The 23,482-nt window shown below is 32.6% G+C and overlaps 1 protein-coding gene across 1 annotated transcript; it reads left to right on the forward strand.

Annotated features, from left to right (window-relative positions):
* The first annotated feature begins 12,764 nt into the window (after positions 1 to 12,764).
* Positions 12,765 to 19,962, forward strand: LOC148612949 (uncharacterized). The gene is made up of 3 exons (XM_088594883.1): positions 12,765 to 13,478; positions 16,173 to 16,253; positions 18,628 to 19,962. Exons 1-3 carry the CDS (start codon positions 12,897 to 12,899, stop codon positions 18,814 to 18,816), a joined length of 852 nt encoding a protein of 283 aa, XP_088451009.1. The 5' UTR covers positions 12,765 to 12,896; the 3' UTR covers positions 18,817 to 19,962.
* The last annotated feature ends 3,520 nt before the right edge of the window (positions 19,963 to 23,482 follow it).

The raw sequence follows: 23,482 nt of genomic DNA on the forward strand, positions 1-23,482 counted from the left end.
GCATAACTTTTTTCGTAAATTTTGTTTTTTTTTCATGTAGATGATATCGGCATATAAACTCAGAACCTTCAATAACAGGACAAATCGGTAGATGATATACAGAACCATCAATAACAAGCCAAATCGGTAGATGATATACAGAACCATTAGTCCATGGGCTGGGAAAGTTCACCGTGCACCCCCCCCCCCCATCAACTTCATGGTGCTTTTTAGGTACCTTTATACCTCTCATTACCAAAATCAATTTGTCGCCACAGAATATTCTCGGATTCTTTCACAGTATGAGCCTATATTTGTACCCCACTGGTTCAAAAAGCCAAAATTTGTGCGACTCCATTGTTTGAGCGTCTACACAAGCAAATGTGCTACACATGAGAATCATATGATTTGCGTCAAATGATTATCATATAAATCGAGCACCATATGATAATCAGATGTTTCGTTTTACATATGATAATGGCATGTTTACCATATGATAATCATATGTTTTTTCACAAGCATATGATAGTCATATGTTTTAAAACCAAAATTAACATATGAGAATCATATGCTAATAATATGACTATCATATGTTAAATAAATATGTTGGGAACATCATTATTCTAATTATGAATGCCTGAGATATAAGTTCTACAACGTCAGTACGCTGTGAATGAGAATTATGTTTGATACTGAGACTAGTTTTCTAGGGGTAGGGAATAATCCTTTTTTGAAAAGTAGTCTCTCATGGTTTATTTCTGTAGGAAATTAAAGTATCTATCGAGTAATACCAAATTTAAGACGTTATAGCCGAGTAATAACTTTTAGAGTCGAATTTGTGTGACTTTTGGGCGAAAAATCGATAATCCCATTTTTCACTTTTTTCCGATAAATTCTGACTACGAAAATCGCCAAAAATCATCAAAAGAACCCCCAGAAGTCTAAATTGTGATAATACTAAACAGGAAATACCAAATAAGTCATTTTATTCTGAAGCATTAATACTCTAGGGGTTTTGACATTGAAAAATATGTCAATTTAAGCGATTTTTCCGCGGGTTAGGGTACATGTATTCCATTTTACCCCATAACCTATATATACATATGTCTGTTTTCATCGTTCCGTAGAAAGAACAAGTTCGAAGAATCAAAAAACTTTCAAAACATATTTTTTGCCTCAACGAGGTATAAAGAGAAGCCAACAAATACAAAAATGCTTCAGTTAATTTTTGGCGACAAAAATATTCTTAAATGGGAGGTTTAAAGGTACCTGAAAATCATATTTTGGTTGATGGGGAGGGGGTGCATGGGGAATTATCTCAGCCCACGTACTACATCAATAATAGGACTAATCAGTAAATGATTTACTTAGTATTGTGCGTTTTCTTTATATCTAGTTGTTATTATTTTAATTTGATGAACAAGGAACTGTAAGACTTATGTTCAATTAAGTTCTGTCAGAGGATTATCAATTTGTTTTCTTTCAGTAAGAATTAGATCTGTTCTGTTTTGTAATAGAAATGATATTTCTATCCCCATAAAATTTAGTTGTCCCTCCGCCCAGTGATATTTTTTTAAGTATAAAAAAGTATAAGTATGGTTCTGTCTAAAAGAAAAACAGGCGGGGTGATTCATCATATTTTAAGATAACCAATGAAACTATTGTAACAAAGTACATTTGTTACGTCCTAAAACAACTCTTCCTATATGTTCTTTTCCTTAGATCTGTTTGTTGACTAGGTATTGTGTAAAAATTCTGGAGGGAAAGTGGGCAACGTTCATTTGCACTTTATATTTTAATAACATTTTCTATGAGGCCTACTGAATGATTTCCAATAAAAAATATTTGGGATTTAGAAATGCATGAATAACTAATCATGAGCTTATGCATAGTTTTAAGGCAGAGCTTGTACTTAATATTTTTTTTATAACGGTAATCCAGGGACAACGACCAGACATGGAAAACAGACACACATAACAAAGATATTCTGATTGTCTCCAAAAGATCTTTCGAATTTTTCAGGGTCCACATTGAATTAATACCACTACGGGAGTAATAAGTGTTGTGATAGGACTGTAGACCCCCTTTGACAGTTGTGAGTATAGGAGTTAAAAGTTTTGAAAGAGGTTTGGTGGTACATTTTGCAGATCCAGCTATGAAACGTTGTTTGTATGGATTCTTGTGAAGTTTAGGAATCCAGTACATAGACATATGGATATTGAAGTTATTACTTCTGGTAAGAAATAAAGTAAGTGACGGGTCTGGTCGCTGTGATGTAGACGTTTGTGATTCCTACTTTTGTTAAGTAACAGATAGTATGTGACCGGATTAGTCGCTGTGATGTAGACATTTGTGGTTCCTCCTGCTGGTAAATAACAGAGTATGTGACGGGACTGCTTGCTGTGATGTAGACATTTGTGATTCTTCTTCATGTAAGAAACAGAAAGTTTGTGACGGGATTAGTCTCTGTGAATTAGATATTTTGTACTCCTTTTCTTGTATGGCAAGTACCGTACGTTAACGAGATTAGTCGCTTAGACATGGATATATTCTCAATGTATTTAATTTCAAATGCTATGTAAAATCTTTCTTACCGTCCAATATCCAACCTAAACAACATTCAATACTGATAAATAACGAAAATTACTGAAAAATTCCATTTGGGTTACTGAAGATAACAAAAAGGGGTGAACACCTCTGCAGTGTGCTTGTTTTTGAGATATAAGCATGTAAAACTTAGGTGGGAAAAGAATTTCTCTAGATTTTCCATAAGCTTTGTCTTAGGTTTTATCTATTAAAAACACTGAAGAAATAACAAGAATTTCATTAAAACTTTCCAAATAATATTTTATGGTTTGTTTAATGAAATTATGAATAGAAATGTGGAGTCACTGGGCAAAAAATATAAATGTTATGATAACACCAGAGAGGTCCAAAAAAGCTGACAAAAATGACAAAAATTAGCTGCGAATATCCTTAAAAAAACAAACTATCTTTTGTATTAATCTAGACTAAACCTCCCATAAACAGAAACATGTGGTAACCAACCCTCTTCTAAAGGCCCTTCGTATCAATTTCAATATGTTTCCTGTATAAACTGTGACCTTGCTTAAAGTGTAAGGGACAAAGGCTAGTCATGACTATGTGTGTGTTATTTTTTTTTTAATTTGTTGAAATGTAAATGACGGTTATCGAATAACATAATATTTATATTTTTTTTATATTTACATTTTTAAATTTGCACAAACACATGTCGAAAAAAATGTGATTCATATTTTAGTGACACTTAAAACGACATTAATGCAAGATTGCTCCGAACTAGGCTATTGAAACTGAAATTTGAAACTGAAATTCTATACGTTCTTTAATTCAATATTCATATCATGAAGATGAACCTGTTATTTTACTTTGACAAGCTTAACACCATAGATGTGCATCTTTTGTTCACCGTCGATTATTTTGTATCAAGGATGAGTAATATGAGTAAGGGTTTCATATCAATTGAAGATCGTGTACATTCTTTGGTATAACATTTATTACAAATTCAACTGCATTCAAAATGTTAGTTTATTGTTGTTTTATTTGTAGTTTACTTTACATTTATAACTTTTATTTATTGCTATCATTGTTTAACCATTTTTTATATCATCTGGTTGTGATTTAGATCCTTTAAATTGCATTTTCTTTACAAATTATTAGGATTTGTAATACGTTAAGAATGACTTAAAAGCTAAGAAATCTTGGCGAAGACTTCGTAATTCGCCTACTTTTAATTTATATGATCTAAGTCAGTATGGCGATTGTGTTATGGTTGATGAAATCCATGTAAGATTCCGACACTGTCATTGGTAAAAGAGAGCGAGAGACACGGTACGGAAAAAAATCAGGCAAACGATGCTTTGATCTGTATTTTAGAGACGAACACATTCATTTTCTTCTTAAATCAACCGAGTCAGAACGGTAACTTTTACAAAGTGACAATTTCATATCAAATCAGTATATTTATTTTTATCAAATGTGCAATAAATGAGTAATTAATTATGAATATCTGGTCATAAACTGTTTCTGAATTAGAACTAAAAGAAAATGTTGACACACATTCATCATTTCCAGTCTTATCTTCTTAATAATCCAGTACTTTTGTTTTGCTATTTTACATAACAGACAAAAGTTGGAATATAAATATCTATATTACATAGACCAGGCCCATCACAAACTCTGTTTCTTATCAGAAGTAGAAACTACAAATAACCACATAACAGCAATCAGTCCTTTCACAGACTTAACCGTCATTGATATGTTGTTAATGAAGAATAGCAGCTTCCTATGATGTTAAAGTGATTCGTGGCACATAAACCCATCAAACAAACGATGCGTTTTGAGACTTTATTTATCATATTTTATGTAACTTTATTCCTTTCTGTATACAGATCTATATTGTTAGATATGTACATTCATTTTCCACAAAAATCAACCAAATCAAGAACGATAATTCTTGTAAAGAGTACATTTCATGTAAAATCTTAATAATTTTATCACAAAAGTGAAATTTCTAAATGAAAAAGATTGGTTATTATATCTGTAACTGTTTCTCTTTCTCAAAAATTAAAGTGAATTTGATGAGTTTTTGACGTACATGAACCACTTCCAGTCTGTTTTGTATAGACTTAGACTTAAAGCTTTACAATTCTTTTATATAAATTTTTGCTAACATATCAGTATTTTTTCCATTTTTTTCCCTACATTCGTTCACTTTCAAATCAAATATAATCAATGGGAAAATATGGAAATAATTTCGTCTTATACTATCTTGTAAATCAATGTAGTATATATTGCATCAGGATGAATCTTAATTGTATCATTCAACCAACCAAGCAATCGATCATTTACAATATGGCATTATTACATATCGCTGTTCATGTTCAAGTTAAACGTCCAAGGTTTGTCATATTAACCTGAGGCAACGCCGAAGGCCAATATGACGAGCTGAGAACCTGTAACTCAGCCAATATGACGAGCCGAGAACCTGTAACTCAGCCAATATGACAATCGCCACATTATGATATCTTTGTTGTTTAACTACGGGTTTGAACTATTATTTCATGTAGTGTAAACGTTTTCCAAAGTCATTTTGAAAAAAAAAGTACACTTTATTAGATTACGTCGACGTGACTACCCTATAGGTTTTTTTCTATTTTTCCTACTTAACTGAATTTAGAGTGAGGTTTCACTGCTGCCAAGCAGATTTTTAAAACTTCTATAGTCGTCCCTAAGGTTCACATATTTTGTTACATGCACCTCATAAAGAGTGACATGAAAAGCCAATGATTTGCGTCAAAATGTGTTGTAACATTATGAGAGGTTTTTTTTAATCTTTTCTTTTATCCAATTTCACTTAACCAAATTTCATATGCTTATATTGTAAACTAACATATTCAAATAATAATGAATTATTCTTGAAAACAGTGTAGTTTTCATCGCCTGTTGACATTTCCACAAATCAACGACAACTGACAGAACTCTGTAGAGTTATAGGGAAGTTAGAAGTATTCGATTATGCTAATACGATACGGGCGAATACGGGAAAGATCCGCATTGGCCTTGTAAATTCTCCTATCGGCCTTGTACGATGAATTTATCGATGTGGCTCTTTTATTCTTATCCGTATTTAGTCAGATATATTCTAGCTAATTAATAATATTATTACATGAAATCCTAATCGTACTGACCCTTCAGAATAGGGGTTCTGGATCATAAAACATTATGGGATTGAACGAAAGTATGCTACATCTATACTTAATATGATGATTACTGATTGAATGTTGATTACATTGATATATAAAGACAGCAAGGTGTAATGTCAAGTTAGTTATAGAGTTACTAGATTTAAATGAAAAATGGAAGAAGTGATATCAAGAATATTGATATCTTTTGTAATTTTAGCGTAAATAAAAAACATATCAAAAGTGACGGTTTTATATTCTGTATCATACCACCTACTCTTATAGTGGCATTAATCATGTGTGGATACTTAACAATTCTAAAGATTGTTTTAGAAAACCTAACATCCCGCAGTTTTTCGGAAATTGGTTCTCTCCAAACTTTTGACTTCTCAACTCTGTACTACATTACCACTTGATAAATTGAAATCTCGTTTGAAAGGACTCGTAAATCTTTTGCTGTTTCAAAAAGTATGTTGTTCTTGGTTACAAATCCACATATTTTTCTAAAACATCGCAGAAGGGCAAAGAGTGCTACACAGAAAAACATGGTTTGCGATATGCTTGATTTCCTCATTGATAACATATTTTTCACATTTTTCACAACAAAAAGTTGACATACCAATTGGCACTAATTGTGCTCCTCTTCTAGCCGATTTGTTTTTATATTCATAAGAATTATAATTTAAAAGATGTTGAATCATTTAATTATTCAGACAGCTGTATTGATGATGTATTGTCAATCAACAACCCTTCTATTGGTAAATGATTACCGTCAATATCTCCAACAGAGCTCGAGATAAAGGAGACTACAGAAACAGCCTGTAATGCATCGTTTTGGACCTACGTCTCAAATATGACAAACAGTGGCCATTTCTGTGCTATGAGTTTTGATAAAAGAGACGACTTTAATTTAAATATAGTATTTTTTTATCTATGCTGCAACATCTGTGTAACAGACTCCTGCATACGGGATATCAGGAAATGCATCTTAAAAGGTCTTTAACCATATTCTTTTCAGATATCAGTCCTTGGTTGAAAAATACTCAGTTTCTTCTTAAATAATGAATAACGATTTTTTTTTTATTATTTTTATTTTTTTTTATAAATTGTTCTTTGTGCTGATGTGCTGATGTGATGTTTAACGCGGGATAGCAAAAGAATATCTATTGCGCGACAGCAAAACTAAACAAAAAAGTCCCAAGTAAAACAGCTTGATCGTTCCTTGTTTATTTTTTTATGTTTTGTTGTAGTTAGGGACCCATTTATATTTTGCGAAAACTTGGATGAGTGTTTCCTCATTGTATTGGACACTCCCCTTTCTTGTTAATAATCCAAGTTTATGTGCGATATTTTTTTTCTGTACGTCTTAATTGTTTCAGTTTCTTTAGTATCTAATAACATATATAGCGGAAACCGTTAGAAGCGATTGTCTCCCCTTCCTTGGAATAAAACGCGCCAGAATACCAGTATATTAGGAGAAGGTCATTAACAGGGGCATCTATCCTACAAAATATGCATCAAATGTAAAACATTGATATTTCAGCAAATACATTTTAGGGTTGTAAGGCTTTTCTGTCCACATATTCCTTCTATCAATTTGGTTGCTTTATGTTCTTTGTTGTGTTTGTCTGTTTTCCATGTCTGGTCTTTGTCCCTGGGATACAGACTTTTGATTTCCGCTAGAATCTTGGTTCCCTTGATTCCTCTTCCTAAACTATTGAACACTTAAACGAAACTGAACATGAAGTTTAGACCATATATGTAAAGCATATATAAAGAAGAGTATTATTCTTCTCGGATTTAATATTGTTTTCTTTTTTGATAGTTGATTAGTTTCTACAAAAACAACAAAAAATTAAACTATTACCTTTGCTGCTCTCCAGCAACTTTTCTCATTGATTGTTAGATGAAGAAGTGAACAATTTATGTAGCCTCTTGGCTATATGTCTGTTCTTCTATTCATTCATCCAATTTAGAACCACTGTTCTCAGCTTTTTCAAACTTTACATTTGGATGAACTTAAAATGATGAAATTTTGCCCATGTATAGTATATGTGAATGCAAATTCCAACAATCAATTTTGTTTGCCGACACTACATTTTTTTATATTTTGTTAACCAATACCCCAGAATAATGGAGAAAATGCTTCACTATTTGTTGCAGTATCCTCGTGAAGAAACAATGGGTCTAAAAGAGGGGGTAATATGGCACAAACCCTATTTTCAAAAACTGCCATTCTTCAAAAGGAAAGATCATTCAAAACAATATTAATTATTCATTGTAGTATACTATTTTAATTCATAAGTGGTTGAATGTGACACCTCATTACAAAAAAAGGATTTGATTCAACTAAAAAAATGAAAACCAGATGAATGAAATTCGTGAATTAGCAATATTTTTCCGTTTTTTTTTTGTAAAACAAAAATGCGGGAAAATGGACAGAGTATCATTGCCATGCTATATTTGTATCCAATAATATTGAGGCAAATTATTTTTTTTATGATTCATTTATATCCATGCAAAATTTCATCAAAATCTGGGGAAGTGACCCCTGGACATTTTTGCATGGTTTTCTGTGAGATGCACTCTTAAATGATTCGAGATATCAAAGGAAAATGTCACGTGGTAAATAAGAAAGTGGTCATTTGAAGATATTGTTATCCTCAGACTAAGAACATTTCTAGTACCATAGCGAAATGATACATGGTAAAAGCACTGGCCATTAGAAGATAAATATCCTGTCTTTGGAACATTCAGGATATTAGAGCGAGATGAGCGAATGATACGTAGTTAATCAAAATGTGTTCTCTCAAGTTTTCTCTTAAATATAACGATGGGTCACCAGAGATCGACGTCTTCTGTCATTTGATAGGCTGAGCGGATATGACGTTATCTATTTACTTTAATACGTTTTAGTGTTCAAATTTAAGTATTTACTTTACTCACCTTTCGATGCAAATGTACAATAGTTATATTAATTAAGATAATTTCAATTGCTTAAAAACAGTCTGTTTTCATTTTACTTCATAAGCGGCAATTTACTCATATATTGTACATATCCATCACTGGTGATCTGAGTCCGTATTTTAAGCTGGATCGATTATGATATTGACCGTGAACACAGATTGTTAGACAGATTGTAATCCTTTCATTAGGAGTTCAGAATCTTACACCACTGAGAGTATAAGACAGAGAAACGTCACCATAGGAACAAGAATGTTAATATTTATGTATGCTGTGGTATTTGATGTATTTCGTTGTTAATGTTCAAATTAGATGCTTATACGTAACAATACATCTATAAAACAATGATTGAGGTAATTTGTGGATGCAACCATATTAACTACAGTAGTTTTACGACAGCTCTTTCCGGATTATATTGAATTTGTGACAAAGAGACGACACGTTTCCGCAACACTGGTTGCAGCGAAAAGAAACGTATCCTACTTGTAGAAGGTCTGCGTTAAGAACAGCAATGAAGATTGTATTCTTCAGATATTACCGCAAATCGATTTTACATAGTAAAGTTTTCATGTTCGTTCCCGGTGTCATTCGTTTCAAAAGAGGGACGAATAGTATAGAGTAAAATGATTCCTGTTTGAAATGTTTTGATTTCGTTCTATGGAAGTCTATTTCTGTCATCAAGATAAATAAAAGTCGTGATAATTGGTGTATTTTGTCAACATAAATGACAATTTCATCTCAAAAAGTCACGTGATAGTTAAGATAATTAACTCGACCGTTCCAGTTAATTATCACGACTTAGAGAGAGTCATGCCAATATGCAGCCTCGACATTAATATTTCCGCGATAGCTTTTTACCAAAATCATGACATTACAGCTTATTATTCTGACAAAATGGAGAAAAGTTATCTCAACTTGTCGTGAACGTATTGATATCTGTCAACATTAACTATCGCAATTTTATAGTTTAAAGTTATGAAAATGCGAAGTAGTGTCAGCTACATAATATATACATTGTGATAAATCATGTTGACTTTTTTGTGAAATAACTTGAATTGTTGACATAATATTTCGACGAACACGAAATTTCGTGATAAGTTATCGTAATTTACCACGAAAAACTAGCTTTTATCGAGACATAAAGTCAATCAGCCAAGCTAATTCACGAAAAAGTCAAAATGATATATCGCAACTAACATGTTTGGTTGTTGACACTACTTGGCATTTTCACAACTTTAAATTCTCAGATTGCGATAGTTTATGTCCACAGATATCTTAGACATCATAACTTTTACGACCAGTTGAGATAATATATCACGATTTGTCATGATAATTAGCACATAAAGTCGTTGTATCAGAATACAGTTGTCATAATTTATCCTGAAAATATTTTAGGTCAAAGACACAAGTCGTCGTCGGTTCCCTTAAAGTCGCGATAATTCCTGTAATTATATTGAACGATCGACATAATTATCTTAACTATTGCGAAAAATTATCGTGACTTTTTGAGATAAAATTGTCATTTATGTCGACAAAATACCCAAATTATCACGACTTTTCGAGATAATTTTTCGCGATATTTATTTATCACGATGACAGAAATAGACTTCCATATCGTTCAGAGCATTAAATGCTGATGATTAAAATCCAAAGTGCGAATGTCATATCGAGCACCAAAGATTTACAGGAAACTAAGCATCAATAAATGAAATCGATAAATTTATATCGGATGTCTGTACTTGATTATACTTTATTGACTTTTAATATTTTTATGAAAAGTTAAGGATTAACTTGGTTTGTTTATTCAATATGAATACTGATACATGTATGTATGCATGCGAAGTGATTTTGACGTTGTGAAGGTTTCAAGATAGATTTTTTTTAAGTATTTCTGTTTATCGTTACAATTTTCACCAAAATTTATGCTTTATTATTGAGGGGTAAAACTTTACAGTATATTTCATATTTGCAAATGAAACCGTACATGAACTTTCACTTTTGTATTCAGATCTGTAGCGTCATTTTTGTGATTATGAATGTCCTGCAATCTGTAAAAATGTATGGAGTGAAAAGTGTTCAGCAATTTTTACGCAGAGTTGAATTTCGGGAGTTAATATTGAATTATTGATTAAGTGTAAGTTTTTATAAGAATCAGGCACAGTGGGAAAAATCAGAAACATGCATGTCAAAACCCCACCGATCTGACAATATAATTTCAATCAAATTGTTTTCGTTATTTGCTCTCTACATGACTGGATTTGCTCAGAAATTTTTTAATAGAATGCTAGAAAAATGAGGTTTTTGACAGTGTTATCTGCTCTTCAAATTTTCATTTTCTGTGCATCTCAATAACATTATAATCAATTTACCTACCTTTTGGTATAAGGAGACCTCGTTTTGGCGTTCTTGAAGATCAGCAATATGACCGGAAATATTCATATTGTAAATTAATTAGACATGTGTAAAAAAAAAAAAAAAGAATTCCATGAAAGTTGTGATAAATCAGTGATAGTAACAAATGTTTCAATGACCGAATCAACCCAATATTTGGAATGTGAATCTCTCGGTAATTTTGGTGTTACCCTTATTGACAACATGTCAGAGAGTTGCATTATTATAGTTACACACTATTACCGGATTACGTATGCCGCTGCGGAGCAGGATATACTTAACCTACCGAAGCCCATATGTTGTTAATGTATTGCTTATGTATTTAACATGTAAAGCGCTTAGAGTAATTATGTTAAGACAATGCGCTATACATGTAAGATATAATAATGAATCAATGTCACCATTCATTTTTGTTGTTGGAGTTCACATTGGTAGTGTTTTAGTTTTTGTTTCATTGATGTCTTTTCGGTATTTTAGTGCTCGTGTTTTCACTCTCAGGCCATATACTTGAAAGAGTAATAGAGTAATAGTGAACTGTGGTGTATCTGAATTGTCCTGTTATTGACGCTTCGGCATTTTTGCAGATATTTAGAACAGTTCATTGAATCCGTAAATGTGATAATGACCAGAGAGTTCATTGACTCGTGGGTTCTGCATTGAATGACATAGTCATTGAAAGTTGTACATGCAATTTAAAAGACACCCATGACATTTAGTAAAAGATCTACACATGCGCCTTGTAATTATAATGTGAAAAATTAACTTGAAACAGTTTTTATATTACTGCAAATCGACAGGCTGTACGGCACACACGTTAAACATAACGCATGTAAAATATATTACTGAAGACGCATATTTTTTGTTTTGTTTTTGTTTTTGTTTTTGTTTTTGTTTTGTTTTTGTTTTTTGTTTTTGTTTGTTTGTTTTTGTTTTTGTTTTTTGCACGGTTAGAAATTTTACATCCCCTAAATCAGGCTCCATGGGTACATCAGACTTAATCCGGTGGTAAATCTATTCAATGTTATTTTATTAAACTACTTATTTTGGTACTTTACGAAATATCTCAATTTTCAATTTCTTAGTAAGTTTTTAAATCAGCTATTCACACAAGGGAGAACATGTATTTCACACTCACTGAAAAATCACAGGTCTTCCTTGAATTAATGTTTTAACAAAGAACGTTGTTTATAATATATACGTCTTATTCTGAGCAAGCAAAAGTTTTTATTCTCAACAATGTGGAAAACTCTGAACTGAAACTGACGGAGATAATCACTCTTGCCCTCGGATTATAAATTTGGAAAACACCAAGATAAAATTGGGTATTTAAAGTGTAAAGCAGAACTATGTTTAATGCCACAATCATTGTATATATAAACTTTGAAAAAAAACATTCATTGATCATTTGTATAAACATTATGTGGAAACCTATTGACACACAGACGGACGAACGAACAAACGAGTTACAGTGTAATAGTCCAGAATGCTCGAGATGAAATCTATACTGTATAATGACATTTTATTATAATTGTCATTAATGTAATTATAATTTATTCTACTTTGATAAAAAAAAACCTCTTTTATTGCTTTATTAAGAGAACTTTTCTTTCACGCATATATATGTATATATCCTGTTAAGTGATGTATAAGATTATTTCAACTGAAACGCATCCTTAGTAATGAGACACTTGATATATATCTATAGGATTATCTTATTGGGTGTTTTTAAAATTACGTTTCTCTTTTATACAACTTGAATGTATAAAATGAAGGGACGACATCTGTTGGATTCTTTAAATACGAGCTCATAGATGTAAGCCAGATCGTACAGAAAGCAAAATGTCGACTAAGAACGAAGTTAGGCAGTCACGCTTTCAGAGATTTATCTCTAAAGAGGCAAAAGATTTGTTTTCTTTGGATCTATATAGAGCTTCCGCAGCCGAGTTCCTTGGATTAATACTTTTGGCTTTCATGGCCGTCGGCACTGGGTATTCCAACCCAGGGAGCGGAATAGCACCCGCTTTGGAAGGTGGTTTTTATGTTGGTTGTGCAATTCGTTGTCTAAGTACTGTAAGTGGCGGTCATGTTAATCCTGCTATAAGTATTGGATTTGCCGTCCTTGGACAGATCACCCTTGTACGTTTTGTTTTCTACACAATCATGCAAACCTTAGGCGCAGCAGCTGGAACTGTTTTGCTAAAAGCATTGATTCCCGCTCAAGCTCAGAATACTACGGCTAACCTTGGGGTTATACTTCCGGCCACAGGAGTTACAGATACACAGGCTATGGTTTGTGAAATCATAATCACATTTTTTCTGCTATTCGGGACTTTTGCGATGATTGATCCGAACAGAGATGACATAAACGGTTTTGCTCCGTTCCAGATTGGAATTATTGTAGCAATCAACATTTTTGCAACAGTAGGTACCAGATTGTATTCATATTACACTGTATTTATTCGGGGGTTAAATAATCCCTAAGGCAGCAACCACTTGATGCTCAAGGGGGAGGGGCGGGGCTATGGATGTTTTTCCGCTTTTGCGGAAAACCAATTCACTTTTTCGCTGCAAGACGAAGCATTTTTTTTTTTAATATGCTGTGAAAGGTATAAAAAGCTGAGATTAAAACAATAATAATTTCCACAATGCTGGCAATTTTTTGCCTTTTTGCAAAGAAAATAACCATAATAGCTCCATCCCCTAAATTCAAATGGTTCCTGCCTAATAATCTTATCATTTTTTATGATTTAAAAATTAATACTTCATTTTTTGAATATTTGTCTTTTCCGACATACATTCAAATCGATCTGTCAATGGGAGGTATAAAAGAACGTGAAAATCATATTGGAGTTTATGAGTAGGAGGGGTGCACGGGGGGTTTCCATTTCTATGCAATAATGGTGTTCTAATGTGTTAATTGTTTATGCCTATCATAAACTACCACTTGTTTTAGAGATTTTTGCTGACAGAGATCGCTTGGGACACTCGACTTAATAAGGTCGTACAGTCATCTATAATCGGTTTTTCAGGTTTTTATAACACAGAATGGGATGCTTTATCCAATTACCAAAAAGAAAATATTTTATAACTACGAAAATGCTTGTTTCACTGTTAGGACAAACAACATCAAAGTTTAAAAACTTCTACAACCCCCAAACAACTTTTACCGAAATTTTCAAGTTTTCACTTCAAATAAATAGTCTATACAGGGCACAGTTACCTTAATGGTTATGATATACCATTTGTGTTAGTTCTCAAATCCGGTACAGAACGTCTAATAAAATGTAAGAAAATCGTGCACGTTTATGCCAGGAACAAAAAATAAAATAAAACTTTGACGTGTTTTGCCTAATAGTCGTGAATGACGTTAACAGAACAAATCTGATAATTGATTATAATTAACTTGACACCTACTGTATAATAGTTTATAATAGAACAGTTAACACGGAGAAACTAAAAAAGTCAAAAGAAACTGTATCGATGCAAATCAAAATGAAACGCTTTGCTATTATAGTTATTGTTATCGTCACGGCGCATTAAACATCAAACAAACAAAAAATGCGCATACATGTCTAAGATAGCTTAAGTTGAATCGGTGAATTTAAAATCAGTCATCGTTCGAATTTGTTTTTCTCTTTATTTACTTCAATTGTATGTACATGGCTTTACAAGTCGAGAACAAATTGACACTACTTCGGTATTAATATAAACAAAAACGTATTGTTACATAAATGTTTTATTGTTTGTTTGTTTTTGTTTGTTTGTTTGTTTGTTTTTGTTTGTTTTTGTTTTTGAGTGAGAATCATTTGAATATTGTCAAATTAGCATAGAAGCCTATGGGAAGTGGAATTAGTGGTTTCTAGCCGTGTATCGGAGTACTTCCGATTATATCTTAAATCTCGAAAAATCTCACGCACAAGTGCAGGTCTCGCGAGAGAGTATAGATCATTCTTATAGTTTCATATTATCAACTTAAAACAAATTCGTTCGAATTTTCTTCAGTGAAGGTTAACATTCATAGCACGTATACTATAGTACATAAACTGGATTCTTAATTGTTTTTATTATTATAGCCATTTGTTCGAATTATTAAGCTGGAATCTCTTGACTACTTTGTTGTTGTTGTCCAGAACGGTCTAATGCATCCTTCAGAAAGTTACAACCCTGCTACATATGATTATTCATGAGCACTTTTAAATTAGTTGAAAAGTTACGCTTCTAATTTATGAACATGCACTACTTTAAGTCACCTTATAGGATATTAGGAAGTTGTTTTATTGACGAGCACTATCTGTAAAGTTAAAATTTATTCTATACTGAAAAGAGATGTACGCAATTAAGATGCGCCACAGGAGTATTTTTCTGAGGATGTCAAAGTCAATCACATTTATCTTTCATCACCTTGCACCTTCGACATACCATTCGCTGAATTGTATGCATTTCTCTATTACAAAAACTCATTCATGCGAAGTATTTCACATGGGTCTTTTTTTTTTATTAGTAAAACGCTCTTTAATATGCTTCGTCAATGAAATGATTACTTACCATTTTTAAAGCATGACTTGACTTTATAAATTGTGATGACTTAATTCATTGGTTTCTGTATACTTGTAAATAACTGTGTCAAAAGTTAATTTGAATTTTATTCATAATTCAATTTCAGAATTACATAAGAGACAAACTGTTTGATTTTAATTTGGGTCATGTTAGCAATAATAGGAAGGTCTGAGAGTTTATGATCAATCTCCACTTCAAGCGACTGGCCCTTGATATTTAAAACTAAACGTAAAAAATAGTAATGATAATTCAAGTCCGGATAAGAAAAATTAAAAATCCTTGGTTAGAGCTTCTGTACTTGTCACGAGAATATGTGCATGTATACTCCCTAAATTTGACAGTCAATAACTATAATTGTTCGTTAGCATTGATTTGCGGAGCACTAGATATAAATGTGGTTTTTTTTCTAAGTGAAATGATTGCAAATAGTCCGAGTACTTCCGATCAGGTTGTGGTTATCTATGTCCTAACTACTCTTCAACTGCATGTATCATGCATGTCTGTCTTTGCTAACATGTCTTCAATTCCCAATTATAAAATATTATCGTCATCTCATAGATTAATTTGTCTGGTGGCTGTATGAATCCTGCAAGGACTTTCGGGCCTGCAATGGTGGCAGGCAACATGGACAGAATGTGGGTAAGTATCATGTTTTGTGCTTATACGAGCGGTCCCTTCCTTAGTAAAAAAATACGTGCTGCAGTGTATCTCCAATTTGTTAAAGAATTGGAAAAATTAGAAAATATAGTTTACAGAACGCTTTAAACATGGCTTACATTCGTTACCTTTCTGTAACAAAAATACCGATTTTATACCAGGGTTAATTTCAGAAGGTTCATTTCAATATAAAAAAAAACACGTTGTCGAGCAAAAGGAGGATTTTTTCGTTCAGAGTTTATTTATATCTAGTTAAGCCTTGTGTAAATCTCGGCTCAAAGTAAGTAACTATATATTTTTGTATGTCTAAAACATTTTATTTGAATAATCAGAAGCAACCACAGGATTTACGTGAAAAATGATTTTGACTGTGGTTATCATCAGATTCAGCAGAATCTGTCATGTTATTATTCATAATGATTTTTAATATTTTACAAAACAAACAAACGCAAACGTGTCGCCAATGAAACTTCCTAATTGCTTTGGTGGAACAGAGAGCGACAATAGAATAACTTACCTAATGATAACTTCTAATAACGAACCTCATTACATGCCACTCCAAATTAACACTGAACAACAGCAAACCAGAGACAACTCGGAACAACTCGTTTTTTTTTATAGATTTAGCGATATTCAGTGAAGACCTTGCAACTTCTTTAATTTACTCACATTTTCTGTTTAAAAAATAAATTCTTGGTGATTCTTTTATATTAGCTTATTTTTCATAATAGCGTATTGTTTTTATGCATTCTATTTCCAAAATATAATGTAATTAGTAAGATTCGTTATGCCTCCGCTATATGTTCGTTTCATTCGCTAGCTATCCGTTATCAATGTGTTTAGATCCGTATGTACGGAACTTTGGGTTTCGTTCCGTATTATCTTTTGAGTTCGTTCTTCGTTCGTTAAGAAATCTTTTGAATGCGCTTTATACTTGTTGCATATTCGTTACAAAAGTTATATGTTATATATCCTATTTTGCGGCGGAAAACAAGTCTAAGCTACACCTCAACTGTAGAATCGACGGGGGGTGGGGGGGGGAGAGTCTATGCAAAAAGCAGGCAGTGGGTAGCACATGAAAACAATTCAATATATTTTCACCCATTTCATTTCACAAATGCATCATTCCTCAGTTGAGAATTTGGGTTTTTTTATGAACTTGAACGATTAAAGAGAAATAAGTTACATAGAAAGCATTGGAATTCATAGAAAAAGGGGAGGTGACTCTAAGTTGAGCAAAATTGGTTGCATTGTTAATTTCTGGGCCATCTTTTGTTGATTTAAAAAAAACTTTATGTTAGTTGATATACTTATGGTATATACCTTACATTGGAACAAAAAATCAGTAGAACAAAATTTACCCTGTGCCACCTATATCATAGTATCTGCCTGATTTTTACATGGATAGCCTCAAAATGTCCATATACTCTCCTCCCTTTCTCAAAGACTAACATTATTTAATCAAGAATGTCTAACCACTGTCCTATCACATTTCTTTATAACTGATATTCTATCATGTGAACTTTAGATTGAATTAATACGTATAAGGGGTAAAACAACTATACAAAACATGAGAACAGGTACAAAGTATCTCCAAATACATAATAAAATTCTGATAGGGACAACAGATAATAAAACAAATTAATAGTAACCACATACTTGTACAAATCAAAAAGTGTTACATGTACATATGACATATCCATATAGATAAACAACCATTGAGATGACAAGGATGCATGAGGAAAAATGTAGTTGTACAGGTTCAAATACAATTGAGAGGGTATTATTAATACATAATGACACATTAAAAGTGGGGAAATAAACATGATAAATTAATCAGAACAAAGACATGAGCAGGGGGTTTGACCAATACATAGTTATTTTACATAATCGTTAGTATATATAGGGAGATAGAGAAGTTACAAAAAAGGACTAAGAAGGAACTTATTAAAGAGAGAACTTAAGAGGTTTTTGTTCAAGAGGGTTCACCCTCAAGAAGGGAGTCTTCTGACTCTTTCTCTCTTCTTATTGTTTGTACGTTGCTGTTGTATGGTGATTGCTGAATAATATAAGTACCAGTCGTACGTCTGCTTATTGATCACAGCCATGGAAGGTGACAGGAACATATTCTCTCACCCTGTTATAAGATGAATATTCAACATGTCAACGAACCTGGCAAGTATATTGTGTGGTGAATAGTGTTGTTGCTCTGTTAAGTCTCAGAGTTTTACTATATTAAAAAAAGTTGGTTCAAGTCCGCAAAAAATTCATTTTATTAGCATGTTCGAAAATCATATGGTCAGTTTAAGAGTGACAACATAATAGTTATAGCATGATATTGACATATTCTTTTCAGATATATTGGGTCGGAGATCTCATAGGAGCAGTTGCAGGAGCGCTATTGTACGACAAAATCTTCTCAACGAAAGTATGTAAGCATTTTCTTAAGACAGACTGTCGTCGCTGTAACCAGGATAGAGACGACTCCAGCATAGTTGGAAAGAAATATGAAAATAGTGTTGACAGTAGCAATGAAATGTTATAAGCATATAAAACTATCTTGCTCTTGGAACTAATGTAAACTCAGAAAGTATTTTATTTTTGTTTTGTGTTTGTGATTTTGTAATTTGATTTACTCCTTTATTTAAAGAGATTATTTTCTTGGGGATGTGGGTGGGGGTGGGGGACGCGTGTTAGCATTGATGTAATTCAAATGGCGTACCATTTTTCGAAGTTATGGATCATTGCAAAACTTTCTGAATTTACAGTTAATTAAGTAGTACATTTTTAATATCCTTCTTTGAATTCTTATGGTTGTAATACATTTACTTTACTATAATATTAGGTCGCAAGAAACTGTTTCACCGCTTGGTTAATTAATTTAGCAATCGTTTTTTTTTCACAACTTTTATCCGAAAGTAACAGTTTTTTTCTGCCAAGTCTGGAAAATCTTTTGTGTGTTTATATTCATTTCTTTGACAAAAATTAAAAAAAAACGCGAATTTGTATCACCGATACAGGTTATAGAAGGAAAAGTCTTCTTAACGGTCATCTATTAGAATTTACCAAGAACTTAGAACCACTTGGGGTTTCAAATATATCGGAACTACAAGTCTACTGGAAACTAGGACGACACCCAATTCAACTGATAAAATAGATGAAAGATCTAGCCATGAGGCCTCCCTGCCTAACAACGTCGCAGTCTTACAAGTTATACTTGCCCGATATAAGTTTTAATGGTAGAAATCGTCCTGATTGGTATTCATGCCTTCGTGCATTTTTTAAAATAAATATCTTTGCCCATTTTGATCTGGTCTAAAGAAAACAACTTTCAAAAGACCACTCTAAATTTCACAATTTAACCAACATATTTACCAACTCCAAAGGTCACCTTTATTAAGGTATCATATCATCTTTTTTTCACTAGTAGTAATTTTAAATGAACCCGATCTCAAAGGTCGTCGGTCTGAAAGGATAAGTTTCCTTTGTCACAATTTTATCGTTTATACAGTTGTGTTATCATATCTCATCCAAATGATGTATTTGAAATGATTTAGGACTTTGGTTTTCTCGCACTATAATGGTATGCAAATGAATGTTCATATACGTGGACGTTGTAGTTCATTTTTTGTTATATATGAATATTCAATAACAATAATATTCAATGTATATAAAATAATTATATAGTATAGTTATCGTTAAAAAAGAACGCCTAAACTTAAAACAGATCTTAATACATATATATACCACGACAGCACAATGTTTAGACATCTTAAATATAGCACCAACAATGTTAACGACGACGATGATAGCACCGCCCTATTCCTTGCCGCTTTCTCTGTAGAAAAAAAATCAATAAAATTGATGTTTATTAACGTGTTGACATCAGGGCAGGATGGTCACGTGTTGACATCGGAGTAGGATGGTCACGGCTGAATTGTGAATATTCAACAAAGTTCGTTTGAGTTCAATTATTCAAAATTAGAAAAAGCGCTTAAGTTGGCAAAAGCACACAAATAATGTAAAAACCCGCAAGTTGGAAAAGACACACAGCAAAAGTTCATAAAATTGCACACAAGGAATAATTGATATTCAATATTCAATATTCAAAATTGGTACAGAAGAATTGTTTCAATGTTCATTAAGCACACATGGATACTCTATTTTTTTTTTTGCGGCACATTCAATTAATTTAAGTTGTGTCCATTTAGCTTTGTTAATGTAAGTTATGTCCATGTAGCTTTGTTAAAAATCGTTGTACTTGACCCTTCGAAACAGTAGACAAGACTTAAGTTTTAAGTGACACAGATATGTGCCTCATTGTTTTTTTTTATTCTAGTGATTATCTCCAAAGCCTTACCGGGGAGTCTCATTCCATAGCAATAGCAATGTCAGACGACATCAAAATGAAAGTATACACAAAAGCAAAGCAGTATATGTTTTAAGATAAAATTGATGTACATACAAAATGGTTCAGGGATGGGAACGGGTGGGTTGTTATCAACCGTTACGTCTTTAAACTAAGATTGAATGCGTACCCGTCCAATGTTCCAGAAGGAAGAGACCGGAAGTTCGCGAAGACCCCCTTTATAGTGCCAGTAAAGGGGTGCAACTCCCGTAACACATGTGAGGAAAGGGCAACGATGGAACCAAGAGGTCCAATGCAAAGAACGACAACTCAATCATTTCTCGACAACCTGCTTCTAATTCATGCTAATCTTTGCACATATATATTTATTTTCGGACTTCTATTTTGAATAAAACTATTGATATGTAAAATTTCAATACAGAATGTTTATTGGTTTAACAGAAAACACACAAATGTTGACGAAAGACGCATGCATGAATAAATTGTTAATGTGCAAAAATTCACTTTTTAGAACGCCCGAGTTAGTGCTCTCTATATATATGGAACGCCTAAACTGTCCGATGAGATACACATTTGTTTACGTGTTGTCAATTTTATAGACTTGCTGTGCTTTTATAATTACATGTGGTCATTTTGTATTTACGTTATGTAGGAACATCTTTACATTATGTCGTTTTGTCCTTACGTTCTGCCATTTCGTCTTTACGTTCTGTCATTTCGTCTTTACGTTTTGTAATTTTGTCTTTACGTTCTGTCGTTTTATGATTACGTTATGTCAACATATATTTACGTAATGTGGATTTATCTTTACGTGCAGTGGTTTTCTAATAACGTGAGGTCCTTTCATCTTTACGTTATATCGATCTCTAAATACTTTATGTGCATTTTCTTTTCTTTACGTGTAGTGATTTCTTCTTTACGTGATGTGGTTTCTTCTTTACGTGATGTGGACAAAAAAGTTTATGATGACGTGTGACCCCGGAACTTTTCGATCGTGTAAACTTCAAATCAGTCCGTGAAAGGCAAAATAGACGTCACAACGCCGATTAGAAAAATGCTCAACGAAATACACTTGGGTAGTCTATCCAGTCACCCTAGAGTGTTTATTCTATAGTAAAAAATAGCTTATTTGTTATTTACGTTCAATATTATCACAATTGATACACCTGGGACTTTGTTGATGACTTATGGCGATTTTCGTAGTCAGAATGTATTTTTTTCGACTCCCGCGAAAATTTGCATAAATTCGACTCTACAAGTCATTGCGAAACTAAATTTAATGTTCTACTTTAATAAACCACCAAAACTAATTTTCAAGAAAGAATTTTCAAAAAATGCTAAAAAATATTACCCCTACCCCTAGAAAACTGGTCTCGGTATCAAACATAATTCTCATTCACAGCATACCGACACTTAATCCCTCTTGGGATTCGGCGCTGGAAATATTTTTTTTTTGTTTTGACCACCATCGGTGGTGGCCAAAAGAAAAAAATAAAAAAAAACATCTCCAGCGCCGATTCCCATAAGGGGTTAACCGACACTGTGAAACTCACATTTTAGGCATTCATTATCAAAATAATGATTTAGTCAACATATCTGATCAATATAGGCGTTTGAATATCTTTATAAGATTGCATTTACTATAAAATCAAGAAAAGGAAAATTTACAGAATTTCTTTATCACCCGTTATTATCTTACTTCAGAATACCGTAGTTAAAACAAGTGTTTGTGTGATACAGTACATGTATATAGTGCCTAAGCTTTCAAATGAGCCCAAGTAATTAATAATTGAAGTCAAATACGGTGAGAAATTACCACCCCTACCCATGAAAAAAATACCTCAACATGAACCAAAATGTTAGTTTTAAGTTTATTAACGGTGTACAATAGGCATTCTGGGTGCTATTGTTTTCATCATTGATATATCCAACAGCACTGCTCATTTCATGAGCGTATTATTTTAGTTTCAAGGCGACAATTATGTGTTTTTCGTAAAAAGCGGAATTCTCGGAATTTCATTTTTCTTCCATTTCACTTTTAATTGGCATACTTTTTTTTTAAAATACCGTACTTCAAAAAAAAAACTTTTGTAAATAAATACTAATATATAGTTTAGTAGCTTTCTTCTGAGCCCAAGTTACAAATATTTGAATTTGTCCAAGTCGAGTTAGTGCAAAAAGTACCCCCTACCCATGAAAAAAAATACCTCAACATGAACCAAAATGTTATATTTAGCATATAATCGATGTTAGAAAGACATGCTGGGTACTAGTGTTTTAATTATCGACGTATTCAACATATCTACTCATTTCAGGGGCATGTTATTTCCAGTTTCAATGTGAAAATATTGTGTTTTTCATAGTAAGGAAGTTTTTTTTTTTTTTTTTTTTTTCCTTCATTTTAAAACCTGTAAAGTGCATTTTGTTAAGTACCGTACTTCAAACATGCCTTTGCATATCTAAACATATTTATTTAGCATCTTAACTTTTTAATAAGCAAAGGCGATGGGCCATATTAAGATATTTTTATCATGGTCGGGCAATATTTTTGCACTAACTTGACTTGGAAAAGTTCAAATACTTATATATCTTGGGCTCATTACAAAGCTACTACACTATATAGTTGTATTTTAATATGCAACAACTCTTTTGAAGTACGGTATTTGAAAAAAAAAATACGCCAAGTAACGGTAAAATGGAAGAAAAATGAAATTCCGAAATTTTCCCTTTTTATGAAAAGACACATTATTGTCGCCTACGCTCCTGAAATTAGCAAATACCAAATAAGCTATTTTTCACTATAGGATAAATACTCTAGGGTGACTGGATAGACTACCCAAGT

The sequence above is a fragment of the Perna viridis genome, chromosome 7, assembly GCF_037379345.1.
Source record: "Perna viridis isolate PV_CMFRI_1.1 ecotype Kerala chromosome 7, ASM3737934v1, whole genome shotgun sequence".
NCBI classification, from domain to species: Eukaryota; Metazoa; Mollusca; class Bivalvia; order Mytilida; family Mytilidae; genus Perna; species Perna viridis.